This window comes from Muntiacus reevesi, chromosome 1 (genome assembly GCF_963930625.1).
Source record: "Muntiacus reevesi chromosome 1, mMunRee1.1, whole genome shotgun sequence".
Classification (NCBI taxonomy): Eukaryota; Metazoa; Chordata; class Mammalia; order Artiodactyla; family Cervidae; genus Muntiacus; species Muntiacus reevesi.
This window is the reverse complement of record NC_089249.1, coordinates 12,615,856-12,634,480: the sequence shown is the minus strand read 5'-3', so window position 1 is coordinate 12,634,480 and position 18,625 is coordinate 12,615,856. Positions and strand designations below refer to the sequence as shown.

At 45.5% G+C, this 18,625-nt stretch overlaps 1 protein-coding gene across 1 annotated transcript in view; it reads left to right on the top strand.

Moving 5' to 3' along the window:
* The window catches only part of PAH (phenylalanine hydroxylase), a 78,770-nt gene extending 60,903 nt beyond the window's left edge, over window positions 1-17,867 (top strand). The window contains exons 7-13 of the mRNA XM_065921098.1: window positions 2,873-3,008; window positions 4,113-4,182; window positions 7,689-7,745; window positions 10,999-11,094; window positions 11,614-11,747; window positions 15,080-15,195; window positions 17,279-17,867. Coding sequence (XP_065777170.1) covers window positions 2,873-3,008; window positions 4,113-4,182; window positions 7,689-7,745; window positions 10,999-11,094; window positions 11,614-11,747; window positions 15,080-15,195; window positions 17,279-17,322 — 653 coding nt within the window. The 3' untranslated portion in view covers window positions 17,323-17,867. The remainder of the gene's footprint in view (window positions 1-2,872; window positions 3,009-4,112; window positions 4,183-7,688; window positions 7,746-10,998; window positions 11,095-11,613; window positions 11,748-15,079; window positions 15,196-17,278) is intronic.
* Window positions 17,868-18,625: the final 758 nt, after the last annotated feature.

Here is an 18,625-nt window from a genome sequence, read left to right as displayed (position 1 = left end):
TCTTATAGGGAAACTATGAGAATGAAATAAAATATTGAACATGAAAGCTTAGCGCTCATGTATATTAGGGGCTCACTGAGTTTGGGCTGCACTGGAATCTGAGTAACTCAGTAGGTAAACAGGTGATCGAACTGACCTGCCCATCATTTCAGGGGAGAAAACTATTTTCCTTTCTGCCAGGAGCTGTTGACTCAGCAAAACCAAGATAGACAGTCAACACATGTTAAACACCTACCATGTGCTAGGTAAAATGTGGGAAATTAGGGAGTCAGGTCACAGGGTTATAGAAGGAAGAGTTTTCTATGCCTCAGAGCTATGCAGAGACGGTGTGACCAGCTCTAGGGAAGGAAGTCAGGGAAGCTTCTTGATAGGGAGGGACGTGGGAGCTGGACTAGATGGGGAGTGAGTTGGATGACCTTTTGAACCCCTTCTATTTAGGGTCTTTACTATTCAGATAAAGAGAGGAGCAGGCTCAAGCAAAATGAACTTCAACCTGAGGGTCTAAGACACAGAAGCCGAGGGACAAAGGAATCTTAAAGATATTCTTTGGCTAATTACTTGTGTTGCTATGGCCAATAACAAGAAGAATATAACAGTAATACTAGTAGGTGTGTGTGTGTGTGCACTCAGTCATGTCTGACTCTTTTGCAACCCCAAAGACTGTAGCCCACCAGGCTCCTCTGTCCATGGAATTTTCCAGGCAAGAATACTGGAATGGGTTGCCATTTCCTCCTCCAGGGGATCTTCCTGACCCAGGGATTGAACCCATGTCTCCTGCATTGGCAGCTAGATTCTTTACCACTGTGCCACCAACTGGTGGGGTGGCAGGTAAGGGTGGGAGAGAAGTGTGTGCTAAGTCATTCTAGTGTCTGAGTGTTTGCAACCCCATGAGCTATAGCCCTCCAGGCTCCTCTGTCCATGGGATTCTCCAGCCAAGAATACTGGAGTGGGTTGCCATGCCCTCCTCCAGGGAATCTTCCCAACCGGGGGACTGAACCTAGATCTTCAGCACCGAAGGCGAATTCTTTACCATCTGAGCAACCAGGGAAACCAATGGACTATATACTGCACCAGTGCCTAGGACAGAATTACAGTTCAATTCAGTCGCTCAGTCGTGTCTGACTCTTTGTGACCCCATGGACTGCAGCATGCCAGTCTTCCCTGTCCATCACCAACTCGTAGGTTTGCTCAAACTCCTGTCCATCAAGTCAGTGATGCCATCCAACCATCTCATCCTCTGTTGTCCCCTTCTCCTCCCGCCTTCAATCTTTCCCAGCAACAGGGTCTTTTCCAGTGAGTCAGTTCTTCACATCAGGTGGCCAAAGTATTGGAGTTTCAGCTTCAGCATCAGTCCTTCCAATGAATATCTGGGACTGATTTCCTTTAGGATGGACTGGTTGGATCTCCTTGCAGTCCAAGGGACTCTCAAGAGTCTTCTCCAACACCCCAGTTCAAAAGCGTCAATTCTTCAGCACTCAGCTTTCTTTATAGTCCAGCTCTCACATCCATACACGACTACTGGAAAAACCATAGCTTTGACTAGACAGGCCTTTGTTGGCAAAGTAATGTCTCTGCTTTTTAATATGCTGTCTAGGTTGGTCATAACTTTTATTCCAAGGAGTAAGCTTCTTTTAATTTCATGGCTGCAGTCACCATCTGCAGTGATTTTATAGCCCAAGAAAATAGTCTCTCACTGTTTCCACTTTGCCCCATCTATTTGCCATGAAGCGATGGGACCAGATGCCCACTGGAGAAGGCAGTGGCAAACTGCTTCAGAGTTCCTGCCTTGAGAACCCATGAGCGGTAGAAGAGAAGCATCGAGTAGCGATTATAGGAGCAAACTCTGAAGTCAGAGTGCTGGTAGCTGTGCCCTTGGGCAGAGCTTTAATCGCTGCATCTTCTCAGCTCCCCCGTCTGTAAAGTGCAGAGAATAAGAGCTCTGCCTCCTAGAGTTACGATGAGTATTAATTCATGTATATAAAGTGCTTGAACCTGTGTCTGACACATGGTGGGTATTATACAGTGTTAACTATTACTATCATGATCATGGTCGTTACCATTCTCCTTTCAAGTCTGAAATTAGGGAGACTGAGAGACAGATACAAGAGCCAGAGGATGGGTGATCAAAATGTCAGCTTTATTACCGATAGAAGCTGCTTCAAGAACGTGGTATAGATGTCTAGGCAAAGTGAACTTTCTAATGTTTCACCCCTGGATTAGGTAAGCTAACTTGCCAATTAATTCACGGGCACAGTATCTAGTCCATTGGTTGGCCAAGAACAGACCAGAATGTGTTCCTGTGTGGACATTCAAGAGAGAAAGGGCAGAGAGGGTTAAGTTGAGAATATTCATTTCCTCTTCTCAAATCCTCAGTCAGAGAAGTCACTGTTCCGCATGGCGTGGACCTATATGTGCTATTTGGAAAGCGCTGCAGAAAAGCTAGAAGTGCTCCTTTCATATTCTTCCCTCCTGGGAAGTGGAATGAAAATTCCCTGCTACTTTGGAAACCTGAGAAGTAAGGAATAAATGTTCCACCCTAAAAACAATAATGAAAGTTTCAATTGATTGGAAGTTTCCATGTGCTAGGCTCTAAGTCTTTTATACTTATTAGCTCTTCTGATTCTCAGAATAGTCCTAAGAAATATCTCCCCACATTTTGCACATGAGACAACTGAGGCTCAGAGAGGTGAAGTTACCTGACCCAGATCACCCAGCTAGAAAGTACTAGGGCATAGATTTGAAGTCAGGTCTGCTGGGCGTCAGCGTCCGGGCTCTTGGACAGTTGAACGTACTGCTTTCCTCCCCAGCCGTCTTCAGGCCCCTCCGGCTCCCTGTGACGTGCTCTGAGTTTTCTTTCTCCTTTGCTTCCCAGGTTGCACTGGTTTCCGCCTCCGACCAGTGGCTGGCCTGCTTTCTTCTCGGGATTTCTTGGGCGGCCTGGCTTTCCGAGTCTTCCACTGCACTCAGTACATCAGACATGGGTCTAAGCCCATGTATACACCAGAACCGTGAGTACTGTCCTTTTGCTATCAGCTTCCAGCCATAATGAGTTCCATCTCACCCGGCTCCCAGAACAAGGCTGGGACTCACTGTGGGCTGGTCCACAGGACTCATTGCCTGCATTGTTTGATGATAGTGCAACAAGGGAATTTCATCTCTTCTGGGGATTTCCCTCATCCAAATAGACTGTACTGATTGGAGATTTAGGCATCTTCTGAATCAAAGGTTCAGATGAGAGAATGAGAGTTCACATTCAAATTCCAAAGAGATTGTAGAAAAGTCAGAGCTAGAAATGCCAAACTGGAATAGGAACAAGTGACACCCACGCTGTCTCAACACTTCCCAATTCCTGGATCACGTCTAGATGATTCTCATCTCTCTTTGCCTAGGTTGGGTCTCAGCTGAAGATACAGAATGTCTGGCCACTATGCTGCTTATTTTTGCATGTAGCCAAATCCTTAGTCAGCTAGAACTGAAGTAGTTTATGTGAACAGCCAGCAGGATACCCCAAATGATCTTTCCCAGCCTGCAAAATTCATTACTAGAAATCAGAAAAGACCTATTCCTAGTAAACCTGGCACCTAGAGTGTTAAGTAAATGTAAGTTTTCTTCTGTAACCAATGTCAGCCCCCTCCAGGATAAGAGAGGAGCATCATTACTATTATTATTGTTGTTGTTACTGTTATTATTACTTCTACTATTATTGTTATTTAGTTCCCATGGAGAGTAACTGAGCATATTGTATCTGTACAGGAATGTCAGTCCCAAGGAGAAGACTCAGGGTGGGAAGTGTTTGTGATCCACAGGTCATTCAGGTGTATGGCTGCCCATAGGAGTCCTGGCTCTTTTGTTCTGCTTCCCACTGGGCATGCACTCAAAATCCCCTGGCCACTGTGCTCTGTCCTGTCCCTTACATTTCTTTTCTCTTCTTCTTTCTCTCTTGTATCTTGTCTCAGCTGATACCAAGCCTTACATACCCCTTATTCTTAGGAATGAGGTTATAAGACTGAATGAGTTGCTTGTTGCTTTCTGCCCATTGCTCATGTAGAAAGACTGAGTCCTGCATGGCCTAAAACCCTCCTCCCCTCCAAGCTCTGCTTTCTGTTTTTCAGTGACATATGCCATGAGCTCTTGGGACACGTACCTTTGTTTTCGGATCGCAGCTTTGCCCAGTTTTCCCAGGTGAGCAATTAATTTCTCTTGCCTTCTAGTTACAGGGTGAGACCTGGATTGCTCAGATAAATTGAACCCATGGAGGGGCCCTCATGTCCTCTGTGGGGATGGAATCCAGATATAGTTCCGTGACCCCATCACAGGTGGGAATGTGGTCCCATGGGGCTGGCTAATTACCAATTCCAGGGACCACAGCACGGAGCTGGTGATTTGGTCATCCTAGGAATTGTGTGTTACTGACAGCTAATTTCACTTGTCCTACTGGATGTAGTTTAAGAGCCTTTTCATCTGTGAAAACCTCCCAGATCCCCATGCAGAAGTAACCTTGCCTTCTTCCAAGTTCTCGTGGCATCTTTCCCCTCATATTTTGGGTCTTTGCCACTTTCTACCTTATCAGGCAATCATTTTTGTATATGCTTTAAGTACGTAAGATGGCATTTGCCAAGACTCTAGTGCCAGTAGCCTGACTCACGGCAAAAAATAAAGAGCCAGTTGCCTTCTCACCATCGGCAAGGCAGCAGGCTAAGCTTTGATTCATCTATTACAGCAGTGAGCAGGCTCAAAAATGCTTTTTGGATGAGTGAAAGAATCCTACAAAATCTCTTCTGGCACTGAGAGGCAGCCCAAACCATGGTTGGGCAACTGGGATGGTGGAGAGTGGATGGTAGTGCTGTGTGGTCCAGGGCAAGTTGCCAGGCAACCCCGAGTCTCAGTCACCACAGATGTGGGTCAATAAAGAGCCCTTCCTGATCGTCTCCTTCCTCACAAGGAAGAGTAACGATCAAATGGAATGACCTGTGAGCAAATGCCGGGCCAAGCATGAATTTCCCAGTAATGGGATTGTCTGTGAATCACTTAAGCATCTTCCTTCAGCCAGAAAGAAAGAACTATTTCTACTCTTGAATGAAGAGGCTGCCACATGGTAGCTGAAACAACCAGAAAGCAAAATTAGCTGCTTGCTAAACAAGGAAAAACTGTACTCGTTAGACACAGCCTCTCTAAACAAAGAAAACATCTGCTTTTATGTGTGTTAGATGCTCAGTTGTGTCTGACTCTTTGCGACCCCGTGGACTGTAGCCCACCAGGCTCCTCTGTCCATGGGATTCTCCAGGCAGGAATACTGGAGTGGGTTGCCATTTCCTCCCCCAGGGGATCTAACAAACCAGGGGATTGAACCTCTGTCTCCTGTGCCTCCTGAATTGGCAGGCAGATTCTTTACCAGTGAGCCAGCTTATGTGGACTTGGAGGAATTGTGAAGTTCAGCGATGCTGGACTTTTAGAAGTGGGAGTGTTTAGAAATTAGGTGAACCTTTGCTGTGGAAGTGTCACCACCGGAGCAGCTGACTTTCAGAAGTGTGGTTCCTGCTGCCAAGATGTCATAGATTGCTTTCAAACTAGGATTGGAAGTTTTTATTCTCATTACTAAAAGTTTTACTTCCTAGTCAGAGGCTAAATGGCCATCCTCCTTGAGCCATTTCCATTTTGGGGATCCCCACAGAGGGGTTGGAAGTTACCTGAGTCAGCAGACAGGAGTTTCTGGCTCATCAGTGCTCCTGGTTCCAATTTTGACCTGGACAGTTCCAAAGCAGGGAGTTATTTTGAGTTCCCTGAGCATATTCTTTTTTGATCTAAAAGCAGGATTAGTTTCCCACTAGAGTGCAGGATGGAGTAGGGTGAAGCACTTTGGTTTCCTTTTTTTGGGCAAGATCTAGGCTCCCAAAGAATAGTGGCTGTGAGAACAGGGAACCCTTTCAACCTTGCATTTATTGACGATGACTTCTGTTAGACTTGGGTTTCCCAGGTGATGCAAGTGGTAAAGAGCCCGCCTGCCAGTTCAAGAGACATAAGAGATGTGGGTTCAGCCTCTGAGTTGGGAAGATCCCCTGGAGGAGGACATTGCCTCTCTTTAAAGAGATTTTTCATGGACTGTGCATTTGGCCTGTACAATGCTCTTTCCTCAGCTACCAGCAGAGCCAATAACAGCCTTACTTCCATCAAGTCTTTGCTCAAATATCACCTTTCCAGTGATGCTTTCAAATTTGTGGTGCTGGAGAATACACTTGAGAGTCCCTTGGACTACAGGGAAATCAAACCAATCAATCCTAAAAGAAATCAACCCTGAATGTTCATTGTAAAGACTGATGCTAAGGCTGAAGCTCCAGTACTTTGGCCACCTGATGTGAAAAGCTGACTCATTAGAAGAGACCCTGATGCTGGGAAATATCAAGGGCAGGAGGAAAAGGAGGTGACAGAGACTGAGATGGTTGGATGGCATCACTGATTCAATGGACATGAGTTTGAGCAAATTGAGTGAAGCACAGGGAAGCCTGGCATGCTGGTCCATGGGGTTGCAAAGAGTCAGACATGACTTCGAGATTGAACAATAGCAACACAGCGATTTGTTAAAATCATTCTGGGGCCTTATTTAAAATCACAGTCTCAGGACTTCTCTTATGGTGCAGAGGTTAAGACTCTGCCTTCCAATGCAGGCATTCGAAGGTTCGATTCTATCCCCGGTTGGGGAATTAAGATGCCATATGCTGCAGGGCAACTAATCCCGCATGCCTGAATTAGAGAGCCTGCATGCCGGACATACTGAGCCTGTAAGCGGACCCAATACAGCCAAAAAAAAAAAAGATGAAGGAAAGGGCAATCAAAGCCCCCGACCCCACCGCTGCTTCTCTGGCACTCAGGATCCCCCTTGTCCCTTTCTCCTTTTGTTTCTTCTTTCCGAAGAACTTATCACCTTTAACATACCTATGTACATGCTTGTTATTTACTGTCTATCCACTTAAATATATAGGTCAGAGATCTTTGTCAATTTCATGCATTGCCTGTCACATAGAAGCATTCAGTAAATATTTTTGGAATGAATGAATGCATATTAGTAGGAAAGAAATATATATATATATGCGCACACACCCACACCCACACCCCCCCCCCCCCCCACATATATATTTATTTATGTATGTGCTCTGTCTGCTGCAAATCAGGCTGGAGCAAATGCTGTAAAAGAGACAGCGACCACTAGAGGCTTCTGAGTTGGGAGCTGTGATGAGAGGTGGCCCGTGACATCTCAGGCTCTGCAGCTGTGCACATACCAGATGTCAGGAACTTCACAGCAAGTCTCCTATGGTGTCTTCAGGGGGCTTGGTGAAGTCTCATCTAGTGCACCAGGAATATTCCGCTTGAACTGTGGGAGGATAATGAGGACTTGAAACGATAGACACAACCTACCGTGTGACCTTGGGCAGGTCATCTCTTTGCTCTGTGCCTTGGTTTTCTCTTTTGTAAAGTGAATAGAGGACTAGGCTTCCTCCATTCTCGAGATCTGTGATTCTGGGAAGTGTGGTCAGGGAAGCCTGGACAGAACAGTTAGAGTATACCTGGGCCCTTCTGAAGGTATCTAGCCACTCATCCCCTTCCTGTGGTCAAATACGAGGTTGGATCTGAGGGTCAAGGCTGAAGGTCAGCAGACCCGAGCCATGTCAGTGCCTGTTTCTCTGCCGTTGCAGGAAATCGGCCTCGCCTCCCTGGGTGCCCCTGACGAGTACGTTGAGAAACTTGCGACAGTAAGTACCCTCTCTCCCTGCTGGCTGGTGGGAATGTCTCCGGTCTTTGAAACTTTGCTGTTTTCCTGAAAGCCAGATCATTTGAAAAGAAAAAATAAATCAGAATGCCTTGCTTACTTTTGCACAAGTGACATTTCACACATTGACTTCTTCTTGGTGGTTTGATTTTGAAATCAACTACACGCAGATGTTTCCATGTAACTTTAAACAGTATGTCTTGAAAGCACCAACAGGCTGTAATGATAGTCATTGGGAACCCCCTTGAGTGGGTGGGAAGTAGTCTAGATTCACATCTTTGAAGAGGAAAATGTTTACTTTCTACCTGACGCTGGGGGCAGCATGAGGATCTTTCCTTTCTCAGTTCCGAGGTAAAAGTGGGAACTGGGCTCTGCCTTCTAACCAAACACTCTCCTCCGCAGTGGGTGACGACTCTCATCCGTAGACACCGTGGATGAGCAGCTTCACGGCAGGGCCTCCTTCCTGTAGACCCCCTTCCAACTTGACTGACGCACTCCTAACTTCTAAGCCACGTTTTTTATAATGTGCTCAGCTTGGAAGATAGGAAATAAAACTTTATAGTGGAATTAGGGACTTCAAATTAATGCACACATATCATTCAGTTCAGTTCAGTTCGGTTGCTCAGTCGTGTCTGACTCTTAGCGACCCAATGGACTGCAGCACTCCAGGCTTCCCTGTCATTATGATGTATCAGTTTAGAAGTTTGTGAATTTATGAGAAGGTTGAAACCTCCCAGAGCCTTTCTCACTGCCCAGCTGCTCTGAGACCCTGGGCAAGTGGCTTTTGCTCCCTCATCTCTAAAAATGGATACAATTGTTTATACCGTTTCCATCTCAAAAGTACATCATGAGGATCTTGAGGATCAAAAGAGTTAAACTTGTGTGGATTTGAGTTTTTAAAAGCCGGATGCTGTGGTGATACAAAAAGTGACTTTCAAAGAAACTGTAGAACTTGATAGAATTTCTCAGCTGTAAGAAAAAAAAATAAACTGAAATACACAGCATTAAGTTACCTGCTGTAATTGTGATAAAAATATTCATCACCAACCTAGCTTCTCAAAAACGATCTTATTATTGATATACTGATCTGGGAATAGTCTTGGGGCCCTTGCTCTGCCTTGAGATGCTGTGTCACTGTGTGTATGTAACTTCACCTCTCTGGGCTAAAGACGTCTCATCCGTATGTGAGGAGCTCAGACTGACTCAGTTCTGGCAGCCTTCCCAGGTTTCACGTTCTCTAGTACAATAAATAGACTTATCTAGAAACCCTGGGCCTTGGCTTTCTCTTGACGCTATTCAGTAGGAAAGAAAGTGAAAGTCGCTCAGCTGTGTCCGACTCTTTGTGATCCCATAGACTATACAGTCCATGGAATTCTCCAGGCCAGAATACTGGAGTGGGTAGCCTTTCCCTTCTCCAGGGGATCTTCCCAACAGGGATCAAACCCAGGTCTCCCACATGGCAGGTGAATTCTTTACCAGCTGAGCCACAAGGGAAGCCTGAGAATCCTGGAGTGGGTAGCCTATCCCTTCTGCAGCAGATGTTCCTGACCCAGGAATCGATTCTAGAACCTTATTTCCCAAGCCATTTATCTGGGCCATGTAGCACTGGGAGCTATTGAAAGGAAAAGACTTGGTTATTTGGGAGGCTGAGTGCAGTGACTGACAGGGGTTTAACACAGGTTGTTGCATGGTGGGGATATTGAATAGCAACCTTAGAACCGAGAAGGAACTTTGAGGCAAAATAAGGAAGCAGATAGCTCAATAAAATGCAGTGATGAAGTTTACTGTGGGTAACTGACACACAGGAAAGGGCAGGTAGACAGCAGCCAGAGGCTTTGGCAACCACACTCTATGCCATGAAAAGGGTACAGGGGGGCTAAAGGGGCCAACGCTACTAAGATCCAGTGCAGCCAAATTGAAATTGATTTGTTAATTAACTAAAGGGGTCAAAGCTAAGGATAGAATCTGATTACTAAGAGAGAAGCAGGTTCACACTGTCAGGAGTTAGGGGTTTTTTCCCTCCCCCCAGAAGGTCTCATGACCATTATTTCTTGTGAGACATTATCCATCTGCCTCAGCAAAAGTGTTTATATGTCAGATGAAGATTTTATATTGGATAAGAAGGGTAAAAGTTGATGAGGAACTTACCTGGTGCATTCCTTGTGAATAGACTGAAGCTCAACCTTGCAGAAAAGGATGGGGTTAGGACTTCTGGCTTACATGGAGCTGACAAAATGGAGTTGGTGTGGTTCAGTCACACAGATAACAGGATACTCCCTCACTGATTCTATCATGACCCGATTCCCTACCTTCCACTGAGCCTGATGGAATTGTCTGGTAACTCCAGCCAACTTGGGGGATCAACTCCCTCTAGCTGATGCCACAGAGAAGAAAGCGGAGAGGGTGGAAGAGTTCCTGTCATAGAGAGTGGCTTGTTGGGGGTACCCTTTGGGCGGCTTCCTTAATACTCTCCCACCACTTCCCATCACATCTTGCAGTCAGTTCAGTTCAGTTCAATCACTTGGAGAAGGCAGTGCACCCCACTCCAGTACTTTCGCCTGGAAAATCCCATGGACGGGGGAGCCTGGTAGGCTGCAGTCCATGGGGTCACTAAGAGTCAGACATGACTGAGCGACTTCACTTTCACTTTTCACTTTCCTGCATTGGAGAAGGAAATGGTAGCCCACTCCAATGTTCTTGCCTGGAGAATCCCATGGACTGGGGAGCCTGGTGGGCTGCCGTCTATGTGGTCGCACAGAGTCGGACACAATTGAAGTGACTTAGCAGCAGCAGCAGCAGTTCAATCTCTAAGTCGTGTCTGACTCTTTGTGACCCCATGGATGGCAGCACGCTGGCTTCCCTGTCATCACCAACTCCTGGAGCCTGCTCAAACTCATGTCCATTGAGTTGGTGGTGCCATCCAGTCATCTCATCCTCTGTCATCCTCTTCTCCTCCTGCCTTCAATCTTTCCCAGCATCAAGGTCTTTTCCAAGGAGTCAGTTCTTCACATCAGGTGGCCAAAGTATTCGAGTTTCAGCTTTAGCATCTTGCATTCAGCCAACCCTTAATTCGACAGGTAACTGGATAGGCTAAGACATAGCACAGGAAACCACGACCCCAGGTCAGGCTGATTCAGAGAACAGACCTGCACAAATCCCACCTGGGCGCCTTGTCTCTGGCCCTGGGTCACCTGCTGCTTCCTCGTGTACGCTTTCAACCTGACTTTCCATTTCAGATTTACTGGTTTACTGTGGAGTTCGGGCTCTGCAAGCAAGGAGACTCCATAAAGGCATATGGTGCTGGGCTCCTGTCATCCTTTGGTGAATTACAGGTATGAACCGAACAGGAACCATGGATGGATTTGAGAGTGGTAGGTACAGCAGACCATTCATTTTCCCTTTGTGCTGTTGAAACCCTCTTATATCCACTCTGAAACTAAACCTCAGGGTTTCTCCTCAAGTGATTGACCTCTTACCAGCTGTGATTTGGTTGTGACTGTGGGTTTTAGAGATTGAAATTGAACTGCAGATACACAGGTCTCCAGACCAGAGGGGCCTCCTGAATCTAGGGTTGAACTATGCATTGGGACAGAGGCAAACACATGCCAGAAAATGTGGCTGCTCCCACACCATCTGTTGATCACCTTACCTGAAAATTGTTGGGGTAAAATATTCCTTTTGATCCTGATTTCTCTCTAGTATGTGCAAAATAATTTAGTTCACCTGCATTGGGACTAGGGTATGGAAGGAATCAGGATAAGGTGGGAAGGGATGCACAAATAGCCTAGGGGATGCGGCAGGGACCAGCAGCGCTGACTTAACCATGATGACTTTCCATTTGGGACCCACAGTATTGCCTATCAGGCAAGCCGAAGCTCCTTCCTCTGGAACTGGAGAAGACTGCTGTCCAGGAGTATACGATCACAGAGTTCCAGCCTCTTTATTATGTGGCTGAGAGTTTTAATGATGCCAAGGAGAAAGTGAGGTGAGATGGTAACCAAGCTGGGCCAACAGCCCTTGGGACCTCCTGACTCGACCTGGTGCCGCCGGTCTGTGGGAGGCTGGGCAGGAGAATGGATTTCAGTGCCTATAGCAGTGGCGTGTGTCAGACAGTCTTCTCTCCCCATCCTGTCTCTTTCCACTCCCTGTTGAGAGAAGTGCCTTCCTTTGCAGGACCCCGTTTCATAGCTTATTAGCCGAACATGATGACCCCTGCAGACAGGCCTACCACCTTATCCTTGCTCAGTGCAGCCACCAGGCCCACCCCTGAACTCTCGTATGTTCAGAGTGGCCACAGAGGTCCCCCATCAAACAGCACTAGACGTCTTCTCACCCAAGGGAGTCCTTTGCCACTTTATTCTCCCACATACTTGCAAACTCCCTCCCTCCCCTCTCTTCAGCCTTTACCCACATTTAACCGTTTTTGTGTGTCTTTCTCTAAACAACTTGCTTAAAATCACTACCCAGCCCTGTCCCCCCCACCCCCCAGTACTCCTTACTGACTCTGTGATTTACTTTTCTCATTAGCACTTATTAATGTCTAAAATCTTGTGTGATTTAAGGTCCCTGAGGATAGGGGATTTTGTCCTTTCTGCTCTTTCCCCTGACTTCAAGAACAGTGCCGGACACCTAACAAGCACTCAGTATTGCTATTGTTCAGTTGCTAAGTCATGTCAGGCTCTTTGCTACTCCATGGACTGCAGCACACCAGACTTACTTGTCCTTCACTGTCTCCTGGAGTTTGCTCACACTCATGTCCATTGGATCATGATGCCATCCAACCATCTCATCCTCTGAATCAGTGAGTAACTGGCAAATGTGCCAATCTCAGAGGCAATTCAGCACCAGGTTGGTGGAGTGGTACCAGGATTCTGAGACTCTCAGCTCCCCGAGAAGATGGCCCTGCCATCAATCTGCCAGAGCCACACTGCTCCCAGCAGGTGGTAGGCTGGACAGAGGGTCTACTTATACGGGGCAGCCATGATACCATTTTTACCACTTCTTTTGTTGTATCTTAGCAGTGATGTGTAATAAATGTAAGTCTTACAGGCTTCTGGGATCCCTGAAGCTGGGCATGTCAGCTTTGAATGCACCGGGCTTAGGTAACCAACAGTAAAATGGTAGCCCACAAATGCACTTTCTTTGACCCCAAATGACTCCCTTCACTCTTTTCTCCAGGGTCCTTAGGTCCTTCCTGCCATTCTTTGCCGTTTTTCTACTAAATTTTCACCCTTACTGAGAACCTAGGCTTTCTGTAGCCCTAAAGGTTCCACTCTGCCATTCCTGGAACTCCTTTAGGGTTATGGATTTTCATGAGTTCATGCATTATTCCACCAAGGTAATTATAGTTACGGGTAAGGTGGCTCAGACAGTGAAGAATCCACCTGCAATGAACGAGACATGGGTTCGACCCCTGGGTCGGGAAGATCCCCTGGAGAAGGGAATGGCGATCCACTCCAGTATTCTTGCCAGGAGAGCCCCGTGGACTGAGGAGCCTGGCGGGCTACATGCCATGGTGTCACGAAGAGCTGGACACATGTGAGCGAGTAACACTTTCACTTTTCAAGATGCCTAGTATCTATTTTGTACCAAGCATTGTTCTCAGTGCTTTTCAGATACTAATTCATTTAGACCACAAACTGTGGATAGGGTGCAGAAACATTGACGGGTAAGTAACGCCCTCAGCGTCACACAGCTAGTAAGTGGCCGGCTCAGGGTCTGGACTCAGGCAGCGGAACTCAGAGCTGGTCCTCTTAACTGCTGAGTCGCACTGAGATTCCCACATGGACAGGCCCCTCTGGAGATGACTCTCTCACTCAGGGAGTGATCAGCCCCAGGCCAGCAGGGAGGACCTTGCCAGGCCATGGGCCTCTCTGTGAAATCCCACCTGCTCTGCTAGTGTCTGCTTCCCCCGATGACTTGGTGCTAAAGATCCTGCCTGCCATGCAGGAGACGCGGGTCCATTCCCTGGGTCAGGGAGAGCCCCTGGAGGAGGAAATGGCAACCCACTCCAGTATTCTTGCCTGGAAAATCCCATGGACCAAGGAGTCTGATGAGCTATATAGTCCATGGGCTCACAGAGAGTCAGACATGGCTGAGTACGCACTCACTCACTGCTAGTGTCTAGAGCCCAGAGGAGACACAAAAGCTCTCATCTGCTGAGAGCTGGCTCACAGAACGAAAGAGAATTCAAAAAAGGGAGGGATCTGAGCACCTCTGGGATACCCTCAGAGCATCCCGACTAAAAAGAAACCGATGCCAACCATTTTCAGTTTCAGTATTCAAGTTCTAGCAGAGACAGGGCTGAGTTTGTTCACACACCTGCTGCTTGACCTGAGGAGTGCTGAATGGGCCTCAGACTGACATCCCAACTCATATAACTCCAGTGGGGGAGATGAGTCCCCAAAGAAAAAACAAGCTGCACCCTGGAATGAGGGATGAGGGGAAGAGCAGGCAGAGCCACAGGTGTCTACTGCTTGGTTCACGTCACCAGCTGGACTGAGAAGGCTTTTTCCAAAGAAGAGATGGGGCAGGATACTTAACCACTTATTCTTCATGCATCCCCAGTCACTAATAAAAGATTCCTCCCAGGCCCAGGAGTGATGCACCAGGCAGGCAGGGAAGTGAGGGGCCCAGGCCAGATTCAGACTACCTGTATTCTTTCCCTTCTTTACAATGTGTTGCCAGCATGGCCTTAGTAGTTATTTAGCTTCCCCAAGCCTCAGTTTCCTCATCATAAAATGGGAATAGTAAAATGGTACCTTCCTCTTAAGGTTTTATGAAGACTAGTTTAGTAAATAGTTAATAGTTAGTTAATAGATAATAGTTGTTAAGAGTATAAAACAGTTGAAACTTGCTCTAGTTCTCAAACATAGGAGGCCCTCAACCCATGTCAAGTTTCATTCATAGCGTTGTCTTCAACTTTGAGAACCATGTTTTCCTTCTTTGCATTGATGATCAAGCTTCTCAGAGGTTTTTTCCCTTCTATAACATTCTTTGGGTAGATTTTACTTACTCCTTTTATTTTATTTAATGATAAGAATTTGGCCTTATTGTGTACTGTGCTTTTATTGTAAGCTACTTCTGACATTTTGGAGGCATGTGCCTAAGTGTGTTTGTATATACACAGATACACCTACCACATACAAAGGCTTCCCAAAGAGGACCTAAAACTCCATTTCACTTCTCAGCCCACTACTAAAGCCCCTGGTGAGGTTTCAATGCTACTAATAACCAAGTGAATGCCACTGAAAAATCTTTTTAAATTACTTTTCCCCAAATGGTAGCCTTCACTCAGACCTATGATTTTGGTTTCAGGAACTTTGCTGCCACAATCCCACGGCCCTTCTCAGTTCGTTACGATCCATACACTCAACGGATTGAGGTCTTGGACAACACACAGCAACTTAAGATTTTGGCTGACTCCATCAGTAGTAAGTAACATACACCCTCCGAGGCCATTCTCATAGAGGATTGTGTTTTCTTACCTTCATCAGAGGAACAGTAAGAAATGTATTAAATGTTTAAGAAAAACTTTTCCAAGGAAGCCACTGACTTATTGAGAGAGAAAAACTTAGCAGTAAAAAGCCAGAATTGCCTTGAGTGTCCTCTCTGCTTTGACCTTCCTGGATCCCACCCCACCTCCTATGACCCACCACCTTTCCACCCTGGCTTGTTGCTGCCACGTTCCCCTTTCTCTTTGCATTTTCACCCCTTCCCCTCTAAGTGTCCACCGGACCTTACTCTGCCTGGAATACCAGCTCCTAAGGATAGATTTTATCTACTTTATCAACCACAGAGTAGTTCTTCCATTGACCTTTTATTTTTTCTGGACAATAAGAATATTATAATAGTTGTTCTTAAAAAGTCATTGTGCTATTATGTTCATCTCCCAATTCTTTCTAGCCTTCAAATTCCCCTCGAGCAACACTGACCAGCTCTTAGTTCCCATGCATTCCCCTGGCCTTTGCCCATACAGTTTTTGTTTAAAATACTCTCTTTACCACTGCCATTTAGGGACCCCATCCCAGTTCATCTTTCAATTGTTCATACATATCTCTTCTTAGGGTAAGTCTGGATTGGGTGTTCCTCCTAGGTCTTGGCCTTCCCATAGATTCCTCTCTCAGAGCATTTATCATAGGTTTTTTATTTTATTTTTATTTTATAATTGTTTACTTGTCTGTCTCCCCAACTAGACTTGAGCAGAGGGCCATGTCAGGTTTGCTGTCAAATCCCCAGCAGTTAGCCATATTCCTAAAAATCATATTAGGTACTCAAGAACTATTGAATGAATGGACAAAAGCACCCAAGGATCAAGCTTTAAAGGGAGAAGTTCTAGTCCAAGGGGTGGGGAGTTTCTGCCTGTAAAAATGTGCTAAGAAAGGCCAGAAGGGCTGGTGGACTTGGCGTATCCCTCTCTAGCCCTGTGATGTTGCCTGAGGCCACTGCTAACATGTAGAACTAGCCCATTATACTCGTTCCCATCAGGTATGGCCTCCCTCCCATAATGAGCCATTGTGATAAAGTCCAAGGCTGATTCCCTTCCAGAGATGCCATCTTGAACACTCAGCTGGAATAATCTGTTCTTGGAAGAGGCCAGCCACGGGCTCAGGAGGCTGGGGTGTGAGAGAGAAGGGTTAGGCCATAGCCGTTTTCTCTCTCTCATTTCCCCTGAGAAAGTGAAAATAATTTCAAAGACTATTATTTATAAGAGGTTTCTAAAAATCACTGACTAACAGATTGAGGAACTGGAGGGTCCTTAGTTTTGTGACCTTATATAAGGCCCCATCATCTCTATACTGTCCTCAGGATCTAGGCAGGAATAAGGCTGGTCTGTCTCCAAGTCCCCTTCCACTTCTATGAAGAGTCTGTGTCCTTGCGGCCCCTTGGCATGTGAGAATCTGGCATGAATGAAAGTGACTCCATCATACCTTACTTAATCTGGTGGTCTGGCAACCTAGGCTGAGTTCTCTGCTTAGACCATGCCTTCTCAAACCTCGTGTGCCTCAGAATCACTTGGAGAGCTAGTTAGAAATGGATAGTCCTGAGTTGTACTCCCAGACTAAATTCCCTGAATGTGTGATGTGAGTCAGGGATTTGTATTTGTAGGGAAGCCCCAGGGAATTCTGACATGGAGTGGGGGTGGGGGGCAATGTGACCCCTACTTTTAGGTCCCGTGGCTCAGCCCTTTGCGAGCATCTGTGGATGGTCATGTGGAAAGGAAACAGAAAAGCTAGTGATTTCCCTGGTGAGAAAGCTATTACCTCCTTCCCTGAGAAACAGACAATGGAAAGAGGAAGCGTAATTACATTAATAGCTCTTTAGCACTTCCTATAACTTGGAATCATCTGTAATGGCTCAGATTTTATCACCCTAACTAAGCTATCAGCTCCTTGAAGGTTGGGGTGGTACCTAGTGTATCCACACACCCCACTGATTCCCTAGCCTTTTACACACTGCAGACCCTTGAAGGATGTTTGTTCACAGTATGAGTGGCTCCTTTGTTTTTCTTTGTAGGTGAAGTTGAAATCCTTTGCAGTGCCCTCCAGAAATTGAAGTGAAGTCACAGACAGAGCCTAAACTGAGAATCTCTCAATGGAAATCCAACTACTTCTTTCATTTCATCTTAAAAAGTGTAAAAAACAAGCCTTAATTCAAAATGAACCCTTAAATCTTTTCGAGAGCAAGATGGCGGGTCAACAAATAAAATCATCTGAAATGACAGCATATTAATAATACCCCAAAGCATAATGGTGGATCTTTTGGGATCATCTGTGATTTAGAGATGATAATCTCATACTCTGAATTGAATTAAAAATCAATAACCTGTCACATTTCATCAAAGTTAATGAAAATTTGGGACCTGCTTTATTCAACCTTCCTAAATACTTTTGTTATTTGCTGTAGAGAATTCCTAAAGGGATATATATCCCTCACTGTGAAACACAAGCCTATCAGAATTGAATTTCTGGATTTAATATAAATTTTAGCCTATAAAAGTCATTTTCTGTTTCAGGGAACTATGATTCTACTTACTGCTTTGTTATTTTGCCTATGTAGATTTTCTTTAATTCAGAAGCCTATTAAAATCAATACAAATATTAAAGTTCATAATGTAATATCAAAATATTTTTGTGTGTTTTATTATCATCATATACACTGGTATGGAAGGTGGTAGAACTCTCCATCTGATTCAACTTGCAGTATCATTTTCCAATCAATTGTCAAGTCTGTTTTGGGAGACATTTTGAAGACATTTAAGATGCAGTGCATACATGCCAAGTCACTTCAGTCATGGCTGACTTTTTGCAACCACATGGACTATAGCCCACCAGGTTCCTCTGTTCATGGGTTTCTTCAGGCAAGAATACTGGAGAGGGTTGCCACTTCTTCCTCCAGGGGATCTTCCTAATCCAGGGATAGAATCCAAGTCTCTTAAGTTTCCTCTATTGGCAGTTGGGTTCTTTACCACTAGCACTGCCTGAGAAGCCCCTTTAAGATGCAATAGATGTTAATTAAAATCCCAGATGGTAGATTTTCAGTAAATATTCATTGAATGAATAAGGGAATGCATTTATTAAACAGCAAATCTTCAACAAATGTGAGAATTTTAAATACATTAAAAAAAAAGTTAGTGGTTTCTCAATTTTGTAGTTTCTTGGAATGAAATAATCCTCTCATTGCCTTAGAAATATATTAGCTGGATAAACTTGTAACATGAAAGAATGATCAGAGTTTCAGATTTTCCACCCATTGCAGGGGATCACTGTGATAATCTAAGTCAAGTCTGGGCAGTTGACAGATTTTGACTTTTGTTAGTTGTGCATTTTATGTGACTATACAAATATAAGAAAGAGTGGGGGA